This window comes from Brassica oleracea, chromosome C7, assembly GCF_000695525.1.
Source record: "Brassica oleracea var. oleracea cultivar TO1000 chromosome C7, BOL, whole genome shotgun sequence".
Classification (NCBI taxonomy): Eukaryota; Viridiplantae; Streptophyta; class Magnoliopsida; order Brassicales; family Brassicaceae; genus Brassica; species Brassica oleracea.
In genome coordinates this window covers 42485452-42503538 of record NC_027754.1, presented here as the reverse complement: position 1 = coordinate 42503538, position 18087 = coordinate 42485452, and the positions used below count along the sequence as shown (strand labels likewise).

Below are 18087 nucleotides of genomic sequence, written 5' to 3'. Positions count from 1 at the left end.
TGATTTTCCTTGAAGGCTTAACACATATTTATTACTTCTTGCAATATATTTTCTGCTTTGGTGTGAAATAGTTGTTTAGCCGCTAGGCTTGTAGTAAATCTTCCTTGCGATATTATTCTAGTAATAAAGCTCTTGTAATCTTCTAAAATGTATAGTATAAATATCAATAGAATGACTGAAAAAAATAAGAAAGTGAAAATAGTTGCATTTATAATTTTAAAATGACAATAATTAAGTGGAAATCGTTTTAGCATAACTAACAATTGGTGGGAAAAATACATTTATTCTTACACCTAAAATAGCCGAGAAATTAAATTCAGTAATGTAAATCACATCATTATACCTGCAGTATGATGATCATCTGTCAAAACGTGCATCAAACATGCCGTTAATTGATAACCTGGAGCTTCCCTTCAAGATTGTACTCATTCTTAAGAGCAAGCATATTTTATTTCTTCATAAAATTAACTAGTTACAAAAAGTGAAATCCATATATATTTTAAACTAAAGGTAGTTGTATTAAAATTAACAACTATAAAAAATTATATATGTATTTCTACCTTTTAAAAAATTAACAAGCTATCATTTTTCGTATACAAATACAACTACTAATCTTGGTATATGATCGTGATCAGGCAGTTAGTTGTCGCTGTAATCATCAAATCTAAAGTTCAAGTTCAAAACTATAAAAATTCATCTTGTCAGAAGAACAGACTTGATGATTTTTTTTTTTGATAAATGTTGCCTACAGCTGTAATATACGTTATGACCGTAACAGCGACATATAAATACTAAGTATATGTTTTATAGTGATACAAGCAATTAGAAGATGTCACGATCTTCTAAATGTGTGAGTCAAATATTTAAGAAAAGTGGATTATAAAAAATGGCCGGTTCAAATGTCTGAAATTACAAGCCAAGTTATAGTCCCACGCCACACTCTTCTTTTGAAATGTCTTTTGATAATTACTACTCCCTCCGTTTTTTTATATTTGACGTTTTAGAAAAAAAAATTTGTTCCAAATTATTTAACGTTTTCAATTTTCTATGTAAAATTTATTACTAATTAATGGTAGATGACCAATAGTATTATAGTTTCTATTTTATTATTTATTAAATTGTGGTTAGATAAACAATTAATGATGTTTTTGTTTAGAAAATTAAATGTTTTTTAATCTATGTGCATAATCCTAAAACATCGTATATAAAAAAACAGAGGGAGTACTTTATAATTCATACTTTTCTTAATTCCAGCTTACATTTTAAATAATTTAGTCAAATCATACATCCACTAGTATCAAATGTGAATGGAATTATATAAACAAGAAAATTTGGAATCATATCATTGGTTTATTTGATTAATCCTGTAATTCTGACCATTGAGAAGTGAGAACTGTTGCATGCAGTGATCACGTGTTTTGTCTTTGACCAAATCTTAATCGCCTCTTTTGTTCTATGATTCTTAAGATCTAACCTAGCCGAGATCTGCGGCTCAAGTCTTCCGGTATTTCAAAATATCAAGATATCACATAACTTACTCGACGATGCGGGTTTTTTTTTTATCTTAAGAAACAAAAAAAAGTCCTCCAAACAAATAGAACAAATAATAGTTTATCCATATTGGTTTGAAAAACTCATCAAATGTTATCATACAAAGTCTTTTTAAGCTGAAGTCCCCAACTATGCCATCGGTCGCCTATATATCACATTTTTCTTCTGAGCTGTGAAAATTATCACACGCTTAAAGATTGCATCTCTTATCTCGGATTCAAGTCTAATATTACGTATAAAAATAATCAAAAATAGGTGTGAGTCCATAAAAAGACGAAAAAACACAGCGTTGCTACCTGCTACAACTACAAGCACTCAAGCAGACACTTATCATGTCTTCCCCATTTAATATGTCTCGAACCTTCTTATATTTCACATGACACTTAACCAATCTCAAACATTTCTTAAGATATTTTATATTGCCTAGTAAATCCCATTTCCGTTACCGTTACTATACTTTCATATAATAGTGACAAGTATTTATTTAATGGTAACAGAACGGGCGATGTACTATCATTTATGGCTAAGAGTCTGACTGTATGGTAATACTGCCTTTGGTCCGGAAAATAAGATTCTCTAGAGTATGCACGTTTATTAAAAATTTAATAAATATTTATAATTTAATTTATTTTTTACTTTATTATACACTTTCCAATAACTTTCTACCAATGAAATTTAATCAATTCAAATATTCTCAATTAATGTCCTTCAAAAGTATAAAAAAGTATCTTAACAATATAGAAAATCTATCTTTGTGGAACAAGAAAAAAATCTAAAATATCTTACTTTCAGGAACACGGAGGTAGTAATAGCGAAAAACTTTTTGGGTGAAAAACATTTACTCTCAGTTCAGCTACAATTTCACCAAGCAAGTGAAAACAAGTTTATTTACTTTTCATCCCTCTTACGCCAAATACTATTTAACTAGTGGTAAATAAGTTCATTTATTTCTCTCATGTATGCTGAAGAGGAAAACATATAACGCTGACTTTTAACTTTTTTTGGTTTTCATTATTTTATTTATTTTACCATTTTACTCTCATTTACTCCACTAAAGTTACCTCAATTACTTCATTTAAATTACGCCAAGTTACTCTCGTGTTTTACCAATCATAACCTCAAATTTGAGACGGTGAATATTTATGAGTATGTTGTGTATCTTCTTTAAAAATGAACAAATAAACCAGCCATGCCGACCAAAGTCGTTTGCATGTACACGTGGGACCAACTTCTGCTTTGACGCGCCTTCGACTAGTCTTAAAGCCAGAGATTTCTTCTTACCGTGGACACATGATTCTTTTTTCCCACCATTTTCTATATTTTTCAACACGTTTTTATTTTTAATTAAAAAGAACATCTCTTATCTTCTAATTTCCACAATTGATAATACTAATATTGTTATTATAGAAAGATAACTTAAAAACTGTATAATGCTAAAAGTTCAAACATTTGGTTCTCTCTATATTTTTCTATAATTTCTTGAAATGTAAATACTAATATATGTACCGGTAACATAACTTTATGTTACCCCTTAAATTTTAAATATTTGGTTTCTAACAAGTCACAAGTGCAGTTGGAAAACAAGACAAAAATCTTACAGGTTGAATTTAAACCGTCAAATTTTTGTGTGCAAAAAACCTTTCTGTCAATTAGTGAAATGAAAATCTAAATAGCCTAAAAACATCTGCTAGTGACCGTGATATTTGGCGGGAAAACAACCGACTTTCCGCACGAACCGGACTGGACTCATCAACGGCTGTTTGTTGTTACGTGAATCATGTGTCCTAACGGCGTTAATTGTCATTTGCCGTTAACTTTACCGTTGACAAACGCGCGTAAAAACTATAACTCTCCCACATGTCACGGGGACCCCGACAGACCAACTAGCTCAAAGTGTTGCTTTTCTTGGGTTGTACGGCCGGGCCATATTGACAATACATTCTGTTTAAGATATTGATTTTCACTGGTTTATTGTTGATAATAACGGATTAATCTTATGTTCTGTTGATCTTCTCATCAATTTCTAGAATGAAACCATTACCAATAAGAAAATAGATAAACATAAAGAAGAAGAATAACGATGATCAAAGCTAAAACAATCAAAAATACAGAATGGTAGCTAATAGCTTTACCATATTACGATCAAGAAAATATAGCGAAAGAAGAAAGTTTGTTACTGTATTATTCAACTCAAGTGTAAAGTAAAATACAGAGTTCTGATTATATACATATTTACATAGCATGAAAGATTAACCTGACTACGTTAACATTAAACCATTGATAACCAATCTCTTAACCTAATGTTTTGTGTCAATAAGCCATTGTATTTTTTCTTTTTCTTTTTCTTTTTCTTTTCCTGATGTTCGTGAAAATAAAGGACAGGAACATAAATAGGGAAAGTGGGTAAGAATCCAGATGGGTGGAAAGGAGACAGAAAGGAAAGTCAAATAAGAAGATTAGTAATTTTGAAAATTCTAATGGTTTAGATTTTTTTTCCTATGGGAGCCCCTAGACGAATCCAAAACAGGAACAGGTCAGCGTCTGTTTTGATTTTTCAAGAGCCGGTCGTAACGCCTCGTGGATATTTTATTATTCTTATTACTACCATTTATTTTCTTATCCTATTATTAAAGCCAGAATTAGCTCTGCCCCATAAGAGGAGAGAGAAAGACAGAGTGGTTTTTAGACAGAGAGAAAGAGCGACTCTGTGCAAACACATGAATTGTTTTTAAATGATAGCTTCATCCTAACATCTGAAGAAGAAGAAATATAAAAGGGTGTTCCGAGAGGCTGTGAGATATAGTTTGAAGGATTTATTCTCTGTAACAAGGGCAAGAAGAAGAGCTGAAGAATAAAGATGGAGTTATCCGATTGCTCTAATGAATATGAGAAGCTCGTTGTACGGATGAACATGCCCAGGTTTTTATTTTTTCTGTTACTCTTTCTTTGTTTCTTATTGAACTCAAATCTTTATGTAGAAACATAATCATCTTCTTTGAAGAAAAATCAAGATCTTTTAAACCCAAAAAAAACAAGATCATATTCCCAGATATTAACCTCTTTTTCTTCTAATCATTCAAAACTTAAATTCTCTGTTAACGTTTTCATATTTAACCAATCCAACAATTTCACAAAATTGTTATTTTTTGATTATCATATGATGAGTTTTCTGAAACGAGTATAAGGTTCTTCATTCTCGATGAATTGGTGAAGAAAGAAAAATATCCAATTTGCGTGGAAGTCTATCTTTGTCATCTCCTGGCTTTACCCTCATATATTAGTGTATAATATATATTAAGAAGTCAAATTATTGGTAATTTTTAATTTGTAATGTTTTGGTTGTTTGATTCATACAAAAGATTGAGGTTAAAGGGTCACTGTCTTTTTGGTCACTTGCAGGGTCGTGATTGACAATGGAGTTTGCCCTACTTCAACTGTCGTCAAGGTTTTTACCCTCACGCTACCTTCCTCTGTTTCTTCCTTTTCATTTCAAAATGATTTATAATAATTAATTCATTTATTTGATTTTTCTTGTTAGATTGATAGCGCAAGAAGTCCAGGGATATTGCTTGAATCTGTACAGCTTCTCACCGATATGAATCTCTGGATTAAGAAAGCTTACATTTCCTCTGACGGAAAATGGAACATGGATGGTAATTATCCCTAATCTTACGCTAATTATACTAATTTAGGAAGTAACAATAATTAGCTAATTCGATTTTCTTCTTTTTCGCTTCTTCAGTTTTTCATGTCAGCGATCTTAATGGAAACAAATTAACTGACGAGAACCTAATCCGTTACATTGAAAAGGTAAATCTAAGTTACCATTTAACCACACCATTCATTTGTGAATGTTACAAGTTAATAGGGTAACACTCTTTTTAAAAATATTTACAGTCGATCGAGACGTCTCATTACTGTAAAAGCGAAGGGTACACCGGTTTAACCGCTCTAGAGTTAACCGGAACAGACAGAGTTGGTTTACTCTCAGAGGTTTTTGCTGTTCTAGCCGATCTTCATTGTGATGTTGTTGAGGCTAAGGCATGGACGCATAACGGTAGGATTGCCTCGATGATCTACGTTAGAGACGGTAGCTCCGGGACTCCCATCGACGGAGATTCCGACCGTGTCCAACGGGTAGAAGGGCAGTTACATAATTTACTAAAAGCAGACGATGGTTACCAAAATGATACGAGGACATGCGTTTCGTATGGTGGCAATACTCATATGGAGAGGAGGTTGCATCAGAGGATGTTCATGGACCGTGACTACGAGAAGAAGTTTGATTCCGAGACATCTCCGGTCGTTTCCGTACAAAATCTTGAGAAACGTGGTTACTCGGTCGTGAACTTGCAGTGCAAGGATCGGTTGAAGCTTTTGTTTGACGTTGTTTGCACGTTAACGGACATGGCTTACATTGTGTTCCACGCCGCGATTCGAACGGTTGGAGAAACGGCATTTTTGGAATTTTATGTGAGGCATAGTGATGGAAACCCGGTTAATTCAGAACCGGAGAGACAACGTTTGATCCAATGTCTACAAGCTGCGATTGAAAGAAGAACGGTTAAGGTATGAAACAATGCACAATTTCAATGATCAGTTTAGTATCTGATTTATTTTTACCTTTATGCAGGGTGTGAGATTGGAGCTATGCACTACAGATAGACTTGGATTGTTGGCAGAAGTAACACGAGTATTGAGGGAGAACGGATTAAACATTGCTAGAGCCAAGATATCGACTAAAGAAGGTATAGCAAGGAATGTGTTCTATGTGACAGATGCAAATGGTAAACTTATAGATCCGGAGATAATCAAATCAATTAGAGAGAAGATTGGAATCGATGATATAAGTGTTAAAGAATCATTCCCGCTTAGTTGCCGAGAAACAGTTGAGAAGGAAGAACAAAAACAAGAGCAGCAACATCACCAAGCACGCATTGGAGGAGGGGCAGTACTATTATCACTTGGGAGTCTAGTTATGAGAAATCTATACCAATTGGGTTTGGTCAAATCATATTTTTAGGACACTAAACCGGTTGACTAAACGAGTCATATATACCTATTCATTCGAGTTTGTTAACAACCCACGCGGTTGAATTGGTGTATTTGGATCAGATTGTCAACCGGTAATGGATTTGGTTTGTGGTTTGGTATTGTTATTGTACATAAAGGGGGTGAGAAGTTAGCTAAAGTATTGGTGGTCGGTCTTCTTGTTGGACCAATTGGTAGTAGAAGAATGTTAGGTAGATCTTGGTACATTTATTTTTTATCTGTACATATTAATTATATAACCTATGGTTGTTAAGAACATTAGCTTGTCAATAGTAAGTCAATGTGTTATGTAAATAAGAAGTTAGTTTATGGGGTTTGTTTTACGCAAGGAGACAAGCTGGTCCTACATGTGATTACTCTTATTAGTTTGTTTTGTTTTATGAATCTCGTTCTCATGTGATCTCTTAGCATGGTTATAAAAAGACAACTATATTTCTTCAAGATGAAGATAAGCTTTACAAACCAATAAAGAATTATTTGTATAAGAATAATTGTGCAAGACTTATTGGCCATGGACGTGCGTCTCCATGATGCAACACCCACGTATGTTAATGACAACTACGGTGATGCATAATCCTTGCTCTGAGTCCTTTCCGTGTTATAAGAAAAGAATGTCTTTTTTACACATTAAATTATTCCATACAGATCAAAGAAATTTTGATGTTTATGACATTGATTACATTAAAAATGTTAGTATTATCGTTGCTAAAAAATGTTTGAATTAATGATAACTCCCTCCGATCCAAAAATAAGATGTTTTAGATTTTTTACTTGTTCCACAACGACAGATTTTCTATATGTTTAAGATATTTTTTTATATTTTTAAAAAACATTAAATGAAAATATTTGAATTGATTAAATTTTATTGGTGAAAAATTATTGGAAAGTGTATAATAAAGTTAAAAAAAAATTATAAATATTTATTGAATTCTTAATAAGCGTGAACGTTTTAGAAAATCTTAATTTCGGGTAACAGAAGAGAGTATTACATTTCGAAAAGCATGCAGTATAACTAGAAAAACGTCGAAACAAACATTTAATATGTGCACAGTTCCTTATAATTCATCCAATGAGAAAACAATCCAAAAAGAAATTTAAAGAATCTATCAAGGATCTAACTTTACTGTGTCTTTAAATGCAAAGTTGCAAACAGCTAAGCAATATATACGAAAAAAACGAACCACGTGACTTCTGAACCCGAAACCCCTACTAACCGGTTCTTTCTGAGATGCTTCCTAATTCCGCCGGTTAAAGTCGGGTTCGCTTTTGACAAAAAAAAAAGAAAACAATTCGGGTTCGCATTTTAACTCCACACACTCTGTTATTCTGTTTTTTTTTTCTTCTTTAAAAGAAATAACTGGACATAAAATTAGATACATTAAAAAAGCGAAAACAATAACTCATGAAACTAATATAAGGGTTGAAATGGATTTTAATGATGTGTATCATGTGTTAATGACTAATTTACCTGTTTTTATAAATAAAATAAATAAATTCACTGGTTTGTATTAGTTTCGTTATCCGTATTACTATAGAGGTTCGAACTATTGTATGATAAAAATATTTATACGTTTTGTTCTTGATAAATAATGATATTTATTACATAAATAACATACTTTTACAATTTGATAAACAGTAGTAACTACATAGGGCTTCTGTGGCCCAAACAAATTACATTGAGCCGTTTATTACATTAGTTCATAGTTTGTTAACTTTTTTATATGTATATGTATGTGCGTTATCTATACAAATATTTTGTTGACATATAGTTGATATTTAGCAACAAAACTGGATTATATTCGAATTCTGAGAAACAAATAAAAATTTTATTATGAGAAACAAATAAAATTTAGATTAAAATATTTACTGTAAAATAGTTGATTTCAAAATAGAAAGTATATCCTGTCAACAAAAATTATGAAATGGTTTTAAGATTTTAAATCTCTAACACAGGATATGAAAAATAATTTTAATAAACTTTTAATCGCACGCCGATGATTTTATATAGTTAGTATACTTGACCACTTGTATTCACATGGTATTACTATTACATACTGCCATTTGCCGATACGTCAGGGGTTAGGACGTAAAGGATAACCTATTTTAGAATAACATGTACTATTAAAATATCTTAGTATTAATCTTATTTCGTGTCACAGTGTCTTAATAATGATGGCTTCGAGCCTTCAACAATCAGATTAGAACACATAGTCGAAACTTGAAACCAAACATTCACCTCTAAACTAAATAAATAGCACTAAAACTAAATAATAGTACTACTACTAGATATAAGTATAGCACAAATCAGTTCTTTTTTTCTGACAAAAGGTTTTCTATTGTAATAAATTATACATACATCAATACAAACCTATGACTTTCGCAAATTATACACTTTGGAAAAGAATATATTAAAATATAAAGATTTAATATTAACCTTTAATTAGGGTTCCTTCTTGTTGCCTTAGAATTTTGTACTTTAATTGTCATTGGTTCGCATTCTACTAATTTTGATTTGCTGTTAAAGATCAAAAAAGGAAGACTGTGGATTTCTGAACAAACACAAAATTGCCGAGAAAGGCACATCGGAATATTTATAAAAAATAAATGTATTCTAACAGGAAGAAATAAATAAATAATACTACTAATACGTGGTTCTTATCTAATCTTTATTTTCTTAATTATCTTATTGCTTTTGACAAATTAGATGTGTTAATATAGCTATAAGGGTCAATGCTTTTGTGGTCCCGATTTACATTATATTCGGTTTTGAATATAAATTATAAATACTTATGATTCATGATTACTTCCATTTTCTAAATTATTTAAACAATAAAGTAGACCAAACCGGAAAAAAATATTTCCCTTGTATATTTTATCATATACTAATGTGTGTTTATATTAGCACATAAAGTGGCAAACTATAATTGTCGGCAAAGAAAATGATAAAATATGTGTGTATATCTATATATTAGAACAAATTGCTTATAATTGAAGATATCATTAATTAGTTTGGTAGATATCAATGTGAGCTAAACATGTGAAAAGATTACAACGAAAGACAAATAAAGTAAACTAATACTGTTGACAAAGAAAAATCTATATTCAGTTACAGTAAACATACTCCGCTTTTAATTTTTATCCTAAAATTAGTGCTCGAGGTGACATAATTTAGTTTGGTAGAAGCAAATTGAGCTAAACCTTAAAACAATTAAAAAGAAAAGGGACATGTAATAAAACCCTCCATTGCACACAAGCATAAGAAAACATATAAAATTTTCTGATAACCGAATCCGATCCGAAACCCGATTTTCTGGGTAATTACCGGTTCGGATCTTCGGATCCGCGAAATATGCCCAGGTCTATTTTTAGCTGTCCCAAACAAAGCCTTTGTTTTTGATTAGCACCGTAGTCCGGGTCAAGCTCGTTGGAGATGAGCAGGTCCTTTCGCTACCTGCCATGATAAGGAACTCGTGCAGAAGCCCGAGACTAGATACAAAGGGGTCCATGTAGTGTTCGATTGTTCCCAAAACGAATTGTACTCAACATCTTTAACAAATACGTAAACTTCAGTCCTACGCCGTTACACGCGGGTCAATATGAACAACGGTAACAAAACTAATTATTTACTCGAACACGAGATTAGTCGGTTTATATGCATAACAAGTAAACGCAGTGCAGTGATCGGAAATATCCAGCATGTTTAATCACCTTTTTATACATATAAACTTATTTTCTTATTTCAAAGTATATATTTACTTGCCGCTTAATCCTATAAGTTACCGTGAATTTTTTTCCATACTATATCCGTTAAAGAGTTTAACTAAAAATATAAAGAGAGAGATGCACGGCAGCATTTCTTTTGTGCAAATTTCCATGTTTACACCTAAAACGATATTATACTATTCTTAGATGATGTTAAACCTCAAATTAGCTAAATCACAGTATGAGCTTGAATGGACAGAGTTATAACTAATAACCAACAAGTTCTTCTTACAAAAAGATACGAACTTCTTCTACCAAAAACAACATGCATTGCGTGAAACCTCTTTTCTTTTCATTTTTTTGTAAGTTTTGTTCCAGAATATGCCAAACTCAATACAAGATTATGTAATCATAGCCTCATAGGCCATAGACACTGAAAACTTTGAGAAGATTGAGGACAAAACACTGGGATCATCTAAAAAGAACAACGACATTTAATGTAGAATTTGCTAGTCTTTGAGGGTTACTAAAACAAAGTACATGTGTAATTGGAAATTTTAGCATGAGGATGTTCTAAGAAATTAAATTTGAACTTAGCATAAAATGACTTCAAAAATTAAAAGACAGTATTCATGTAATTTGTGTCCTACATTATTTACGTTTTTTTTTCTAGATTTAAAATCTAGACATTACAAGCAATAGTGATAAAATAAATACGGCTAATGAAATAAACAACTCTTGATGACAAAAAGAAAAGAAAAGAAATAAACAAATCTTATCTGCAGGCCACCTCTGTCTTTTATAATATATATATAATTCAAAACAAGAGAAATTCAAATTAGTATCACCCACTTTCAGTTTTTTCTACTTAATATTTATTATTTATTCTCTCTTTTAATTTATTAATTTTTCCCATCGGATTCCAGCTAAAAACACGAATTTCTATATATGCCAAAAAATATCATTTTCTCCGAAGTTAAAATATAAATTTATTGTGAGGTGTAGTATAATTTATAACGCTCCATTAAATACATTTCCTTTTACCAAACATACATTTTCTTTTCGAGATTACTTAATTTATTCAATATTAAATTATAAACGGACAGACAAGGAAAAAGTTAGGAAGGAAATGAACTGAAAGCCTGAACCGAAATATTAAAATATAAAGCAAACGTTTTTTTAATCATGATATTTCCATATTCAAAATCAAAATATATTCATTTTCTTTTTCCATCTAAACCATACAGCATAAATAAACCTAATTTTCCTCACTTTCCTCTCAAACATTTCCTAATTTCATCCTAATAATTACCAGTCTTTAAATTCTTAGAAACAATATTTCCTAGAAGAAAATATTTTTTTTCTCATGTATTTCTGAATGATTTTCTTCCTCTTTGATTTTTAATCTGATTTTTTTTTTACAAAGTTATTGTTCTTATTTTGGTATTGCTTCTTTAGTTTGTTGAATGCTTTATAAGCTTTAGATTTGGAAAATTAAATCTTCTGTCCCAAAATCTATATTAAGTTTGTCAAAATAAGTATTAATCTTCTAGATATGGAGTCTACCGGAGAAGTGGTTAGGACATCCGACGTGAGCGACGGTGGCGTTATGGTAGTGAGATCCAACGCGCCGTCGGACTTCCACGTGGCTCCGAGGTCAGAAACTTCAAATCCACCTCCAACCTCCGTCGCTCCTCAAAATTCCCTTGCTCCGACTGCGCCGCCGCCAACAACTGAAGGTTTCTCCAGCGGACCCATGAAGAAGAAGCGTGGACGTCCTAGGAAGTACGGACACGACGGAGCACCGGTGGCGCTATCACCGAATCCGATATCTTCAGCCGCACCAACGACCTCTCACGTCATCGATTTCTCTGCATCTGAGAAACGCGGCAAAGTGAAACCAGCAACAACTCCGAGCTCCTTCATCAGGACAAAGTACCAAGTCGAGAATTTAGGTAATAATTTTTATGGTTAAAAATATACTTTTGTCTAGATCGTGTTACTGAATCTGAGTTCTCATGCTTCAAGTTAGATATAGATTTTTTTCGGATCTTTCTGGGTCTTAAGCTAAAACATGCAAAGAAAAGAAAAGAAAAGAAAAGGTCCACTATTTCAAGTGGGACCTCTTTAACTTAGAACTCGACTTTTGTTTTGTCCGTACGTATATGGCCATCTACGTATACATATACAGTATATTTACATGTATTTTTGTTGTGGTTTTTTGAAGGCGAATGGGCTCCTTCCTCGGCCGGCGCTAATTTCACGCCGCATATAATTACGGTGAACGCAGGCGAGGTCAGGACAATTTATATATTAATATATTTAATTCATTATATAAAATGGAATGGTAGTTGATGATTTGGTGGTGGTTATAGGACGTAACGAAGAAGATAATATCGTTTTCTCAACAAGGGTCTCTCGCTATTTGCGTTCTCTGCGCAAACGGTGTCGTTTCAAGCGTTACTCTTCGTCAGCCCGATTCATCTGGCGGTACATTGACATACGAGGTACGAATGATTTCTTGAAGATAATCAGATTACGTATCCCTACAGTTGTTTATGTGTGTTTTTCCTAAAGGGTCGCTTTGAGATATTATCACTGTCGGGATCATTCATGCCAAGTGACTCGGACGGGACACGGAGCAGAACCGGTGGAATGACCGTGTCGTTAGCTAGTCCTGATGGACGTGTAGTAGGCGGTGGAGTCGCTGGCTTGCTGGTCGCAGCCACTCCTATTCAAGTGGTTGTTGGAAGTTTCTTAGCTGGAACGAATCAGCAAGATCAGAATCCGAGGAAGCAGAACCACAACTTCATGTCGTCTCCAATGCCAACCACTTCGAATGCAGCTGATCATGGAGCCATCCGTCCTACGTCGTCTTCTCACCAGATTGGTACATGGACACCGCCTTTAGCTTCTGATCCAAGACACAAACCCTCTCATGACATTAACATCACTTTAACTTGATTTCTTCCTCAAAAGAAGTGGTGGATCCTCTTTATTTCGGTTTAGACTTCTCTCTCTCAAGGTTTAGGTTTTATTTCATGTACTAAATTAGGATTGTTTTCCAACGTTTTTTTTTAAATTCCGTTTCTTCCGTTCTTGAATGTAGTAGTAGAAGTTGAATCTTGTTACCCAATCTCTTGACCAGCTACACGTTCTTGTTTACATAAACCGTAGACAATCTCTTTCACAAGATATTGACTGATGATCCTAAACTCAAATCAATTATCTGAACCTGATAAACTCTGCAAAATAAAATGTGTGGTGGTATAAACATATATATCAGCAATTATATATATCATGATAGACTACTTAGAGATTTCCAGAGTGTTTAGAATTTGGAAGTCATGCAATGTACTTTACAGAGAAATATACGTGTATTAGATCAAAGTTTTGTCATTTAATCCAAATGTATGATCCTAAAACATGCACAAATATTTATTTTTCCTTCTCAAAATTATCATTACAAGTATAAATTTAAATAAAATTTAAATAAAAAAAAGTAAAATACAATTAGCTATATATTTTTGATAAAATTAAAATTTATATTAAGACCTGAAAATATCTTATACTAATGGATTTTGGTTTGATCCGGTTCCACAAGTACAACTCAAGTGACATCACACTTGTTCTTAAAAAGATCATGCCACGTCACCAGTCCAAATATTCGCCAGACCAGTTATATAACAGACAAAATCCAGCTAACAACGACAACACTCTCTTCTTCTTCTCTCTCAATCTCACGTCAACAACCGTCGCTTGTCACCGGAGAAACGAGTGTCGTCATCTAACAATGATCCCTTACGCAACCATCGAAGAGGCGACATGTTCCGTTGTTATTTGCTACAGAGACGTCATGAAGATGTTCATCCTCGTCGTTGGCCCTTTACAACTCGTGTCTCATCCTTCGATCCAGGTAAGAAGTCTCGATCTTTGTCCGATGAATTTGGAACTGCTGTTGTGTAATGAAGACGCCTCTGATTTTTATGACAGATGATTGAGATTCGAAGTGGGTTGCCGTTACCATCTTGTTCTGAGATTGTAGCACAGTTAGTGGTTTACTTCTTGGTAGAGGATTACACAAACTATTGGGTTCATAGATTCTTCCATTTCAAATGGAGTTATGAGAAGATTCATCATATCCATCATGAGTACACTGCTCCTATTGGATATGCTGTCCTTATGCTCATTGGGTTGAGGACTTGCTTCTTGGGATTCCCACGTTTCTTGGACCGACCCTTGCTCCTGGACACATGAAACCCACGGTGGGTAAGCATGAAAACATTCTTGAAATGATAAGAATCTCTTCTTGATACAACGTTTGGAGTAATTGTACAATATGATGTTTACTTTGCAGGTATGATTTTCCGTGCACTCTGACAAAGTAAATTCCATTTACGGTGGAGCTGAGTATCATGATTACCATCATTACGTTGGAGGACAAAGCCAGAGCAACTTTGCTTCAATTTTTACTTATTGTGATCACATCCATGGAACTGACAAAGTGAGTATTTTTTAATTTCACTTCTCCTTCCAGTCAAATCATTTTTACTTTCCATCAGGGTTACCGATTCCAGAAGAAGCTTTTTCAGCAGGTTACTTCCTAAACTGAGACTTGCACAATATAAGCATATCTCTTGTGATAACCATAAATATGTAGTCTCTATGTCCATAATTTAATGTCATATTGATGATATGTTTCTTGATGTTTTTATTTGCATAGACTCCTCCTCCTCCACTACTTAATGCTAGTACCTTATGAGTTGCAGATGAAGGAGGAGTTCAAGAAACGCAACGAGCGGAGTGGAGGAGAGAAATTAGATTAGTAAATATGAAACTCCTCACATTGTTTCTGATTTGTACAAGGGTGATAAAGCAGAAGCATCATCTAAGTCAACATGTACACTCACAAAAGAAAGGGTAGTTTAGATTTTTTCTTAAAATTCGTCGTTTTCCTTTTTTCATCCTCTGGACTTTGTATTTTGAAAATCTAGAATTATCCATAGATTTTAGCTGTAAAAGAGCGTTGTTCATTTGGAGAAAGTAATATTGATTTAGTAAAGTAATTAACACTGTTAAAATGAAAACCAAATGACAATCAAAAGCCCGTCTAGCTCAGTTGGTAGAGCGCAAGGCTCTTAACCTTGTGGTCGTGGGTTCGAGCCCAACGGTGGGCGTTTCTTTTGCAATTTTACGGGAATTAGTATAAGTTATATTTTTATCCTGAATTACACACTTCTGTATTCATCTCATCGTCGATGACATCTCCATGATCCTAGCTCTCTTTTTGTTTCACCTTTGATTTTTTTGTTCCATTACTTCATATGACCGCTTTTTTTTTTTTTTTTTTTTTTTTTTTTTTTTTTTTTTTTTTTTTTTTTTTTTTTTTTTTTTTTTTTTTTTTTTTTTTTTTTTTTTTTTTTTTTTTTTTTTTTTTTTTTTTTTTTTTTTTTTTTTTTTTTTTTTTTTTTTTTTTTTTTTTTTTTTTTTTTTTTTTTTTTTTTTTTTTTTTTTTTTTTTTTTTTTTTTTTTTTTTTTTTTTTTTTTTTTTTTTTTTTTTTTTTTTTTTTTTTTTTTTCATATGACCGCTTTGATTTTGGATTAAATGGAAAGGGCCGAAACTAGCGAAGCATACATTTTAATTGATACTTCTAAAAGCATTTGGAAAATTTGTGTTACAATCTAAAAAGAAGGTTCTTGTTGAAAGTGATGTTTGGTCCAAAAGGCTCTTTTTCTGAGCACTGTTGTGTAGTAGTGCAGAGACAAGAACAGCACCTATTTTGAGTGTAAGGAAAAAAACAGAGGATGGTCGAGCGAAAGATGTAGAGACTATCGTTAAGACTCATTGTTTTGTATAGGGTCCACAAGCTATTTCTCCACGAGTAAAAAATGTCTCCTGAACTATTACCTCATTTTGTAAGAGCAATTTAGGTGTAAAACATAGGAAGATAAGTTTAAACGGTAAAATTGATTTTCAAAATTCGATTGACTCAATCTCTGATTTCCGAAAGCTGCAGTAATGGTGATGTCTACGCTGCAAGTTCTGCTTCTGGAACTTCGATTGGGTTAAAAAATTTCGAGGACAATCCGTCAGAAGATACTTCCGACAAACGCCATTGATCTCCGGCAACAACTTTGATACGGTATTTCCGTATATCACCAAATCGAAGGACAAACAATGGATACATGTTCATAAAACACAGATCCATCTCTCAATGTGTGAAGAGCTTAGAAGACTTCTAACAAACCGTAGACTCTATTTCTGTTGCATTTGATGATGACGTGGCATGAACGTATTTTCTGTATCAAACTTCAAACTTCAGTTGTATCTCTGATATTTGGGAAAATTTTGTTAGAAGTTATTGATTCTTCAAAACACAGACAACAAGTTTCACTTGCTCTGTTACGTAAACAAAAACAGAGCAACTGAAATTTCTTATCTAATAGAATCCCGCGCATAAATAAGTCTAATAGAATACCTTAAATTTGGTATATTCAACATTCATCGAGCTGGTACATGGACGAGCCGGTGAAGATGAAGGAACGTGTGGATCAAGGAAAGCTTAATATTATCGCAATCTTCTACAAAGTGTGTGCAAGAGACGTCAAGAGACATGAGTTTGGTGAAAAAAATTTGGAAGCTAGCGAGAGCTTCTAGTGGAGATCAAGTCAAGATGTGGAAAGAATGTGTCTCCAACAAGATTTGTCGTTCAAAGACGAGAGGTAGGGTTCACACATTCAGACCCAAAAGTTTTTCTTCTCTTTAATACACTTTGATTAAAACTAGTGAACCGTGAGGACTTCTTTACGTTCAAAACGTACAGGATATATTGTGAATATTTATCTTTCGATTAAAGCCTGCATCTGCTCTCCGTCCTTCTGCCTTAGTATTAACGGAGTCACCTCGGGATATTTTAAGGGGAAGACTGGTCTTAGGCAAGGCGATCCGTTGTCTCCAATCCTCTTTGTCATGCTGATGAATATTCTTTCGCTAATGTTGAACAGAGCTGCATTGTCAAGCTCTTTTGGATACCATCAGGACTGTGCTGATCAACAACTTACTCACTTGTGCTTTGCTGACGATTTACTCATATTCGTCGAGGGCACTGAATCGTCGCTGGAAGGAGTTTTTACCGTTTTATTAGATTTTGAAATGATGTCTGGCCTTGCAGTTAATGTAAGTAAAACGAATATGTTCTCTTCAGGGATTGCGGAAGTTGAGATTCAGCGAATTGCTAGTCGTCTCGGGCTGGCTCGTTCTAACTTACCAGTTCGCTATCTTGGAACTCCTCTCTGTACGAAGAAGTTGTCTTTCTCAGACTGTGATCCGCTCTTGTTGCAGATCAAAAAGAAATTGAGTTCCTGGACTACACGATCCCTTTCAATGGCGGGTAGGCTAACCATGCTAACCTCTGTCATCTCGGGCATTATTGGCTATTGGTCAAGCGCTTTTCTCCTTCCAAAGCGGGTAATGAAAGCTATCAACTCTCTTTGCAGTTCATTCCTGTGGCATGGGACTATTGGGATTTCAACAGGTGCAAAAGTTGCTTGGAAGGCTCTTTGCACTCCGAAAACAGAGGGTGGCTTAGGTATTCGAAATATAGAAACATGGAGTGAAACATGTGCCTTGAAGCTAATTTGGATGCTCTTCTTCAGAGCTGGATCTATCTGGGTAGCTTGGATGAGACAGAGATACTTGAACAGAGTCTCTTTTTGGTCACTCAATGAGAAAAATTATACTTATTCCTGGATGTTTAGGAGATTACTCAAGCTTCGCCCAAA

At 33.6% G+C, this 18087-nt stretch overlaps 2 protein-coding genes, 1 non-coding gene and 1 pseudogene across 3 annotated transcripts; all 4 read left to right on the top strand.

The window, feature by feature from the left end:
• Positions 1-4184: 4184 nt before the first annotated feature.
• On the top strand, positions 4185-6919 carry LOC106301175 (ACT domain-containing protein ACR7). The gene is made up of 6 exons (XM_013737518.1): positions 4185-4470; positions 4951-4996; positions 5090-5204; positions 5294-5361; positions 5449-6120; positions 6185-6919. Exons 1-6 carry the CDS (start codon positions 4409-4411, stop codon positions 6572-6574), a joined length of 1353 nt encoding a protein of 450 aa, XP_013592972.1. The 5' UTR covers positions 4185-4408; the 3' UTR covers positions 6575-6919.
• Positions 6920-11550: 4631 nt separating this feature from the next.
• On the top strand, positions 11551-13476 carry LOC106303695 (AT-hook motif nuclear-localized protein 2). Its single transcript, XM_013739997.1, has 4 exons — positions 11551-12260; positions 12533-12600; positions 12681-12812; positions 12883-13476. Exons 1-4 carry the CDS (start codon positions 11861-11863, stop codon positions 13267-13269), a joined length of 987 nt encoding a protein of 328 aa, XP_013595451.1. The 5' UTR covers positions 11551-11860; the 3' UTR covers positions 13270-13476.
• Positions 13477-13879: 403 nt separating this feature from the next.
• LOC106303355 lies at positions 13880-15223 on the top strand (annotated as a pseudogene).
• A 186-nt stretch (positions 15224-15409) lies between these two features.
• TRNAK-CUU lies at positions 15410-15482 on the top strand. Its single transcript has one exon. It is a non-coding gene; the product is annotated as a tRNA-Lys (tRNA).
• Positions 15483-18087: the final 2605 nt, after the last annotated feature.

Bases quoted from the DNA above. Each gene is read 5' to 3' on its own strand.
- LOC106301175 (XM_013737518.1), top strand. From the start codon at position 4,409: ATGGAGTTATCCGATTGCTCTAATGAATATGAGAAGCTCGTTGTACGG. The intron at 4,471-4,950 runs GTTTTTATTTTT...GGTCACTTGCAG, and splicing joins GTACGGATGAACATGCCCAG to GGTCGTGATTGACAATGGAG. The intron at 6,121-6,184 runs GTATGAAACAAT...ACCTTTATGCAG, and splicing joins TTGAAAGAAGAACGGTTAAG to GGTGTGAGATTGGAGCTATG.
- LOC106303695 (XM_013739997.1), top strand. From the start codon at position 11,861: ATGGAGTCTACCGGAGAAGTGGTTAGGACATCCGACGTGAGCGACGGT. The intron at 12,261-12,532 runs GTAATAATTTTT...GGTTTTTTGAAG, and splicing joins GTACCAAGTCGAGAATTTAG to GCGAATGGGCTCCTTCCTCG. The intron at 12,813-12,882 runs GTACGAATGATT...TTTTTCCTAAAG, and splicing joins GCGGTACATTGACATACGAG to GGTCGCTTTGAGATATTATC.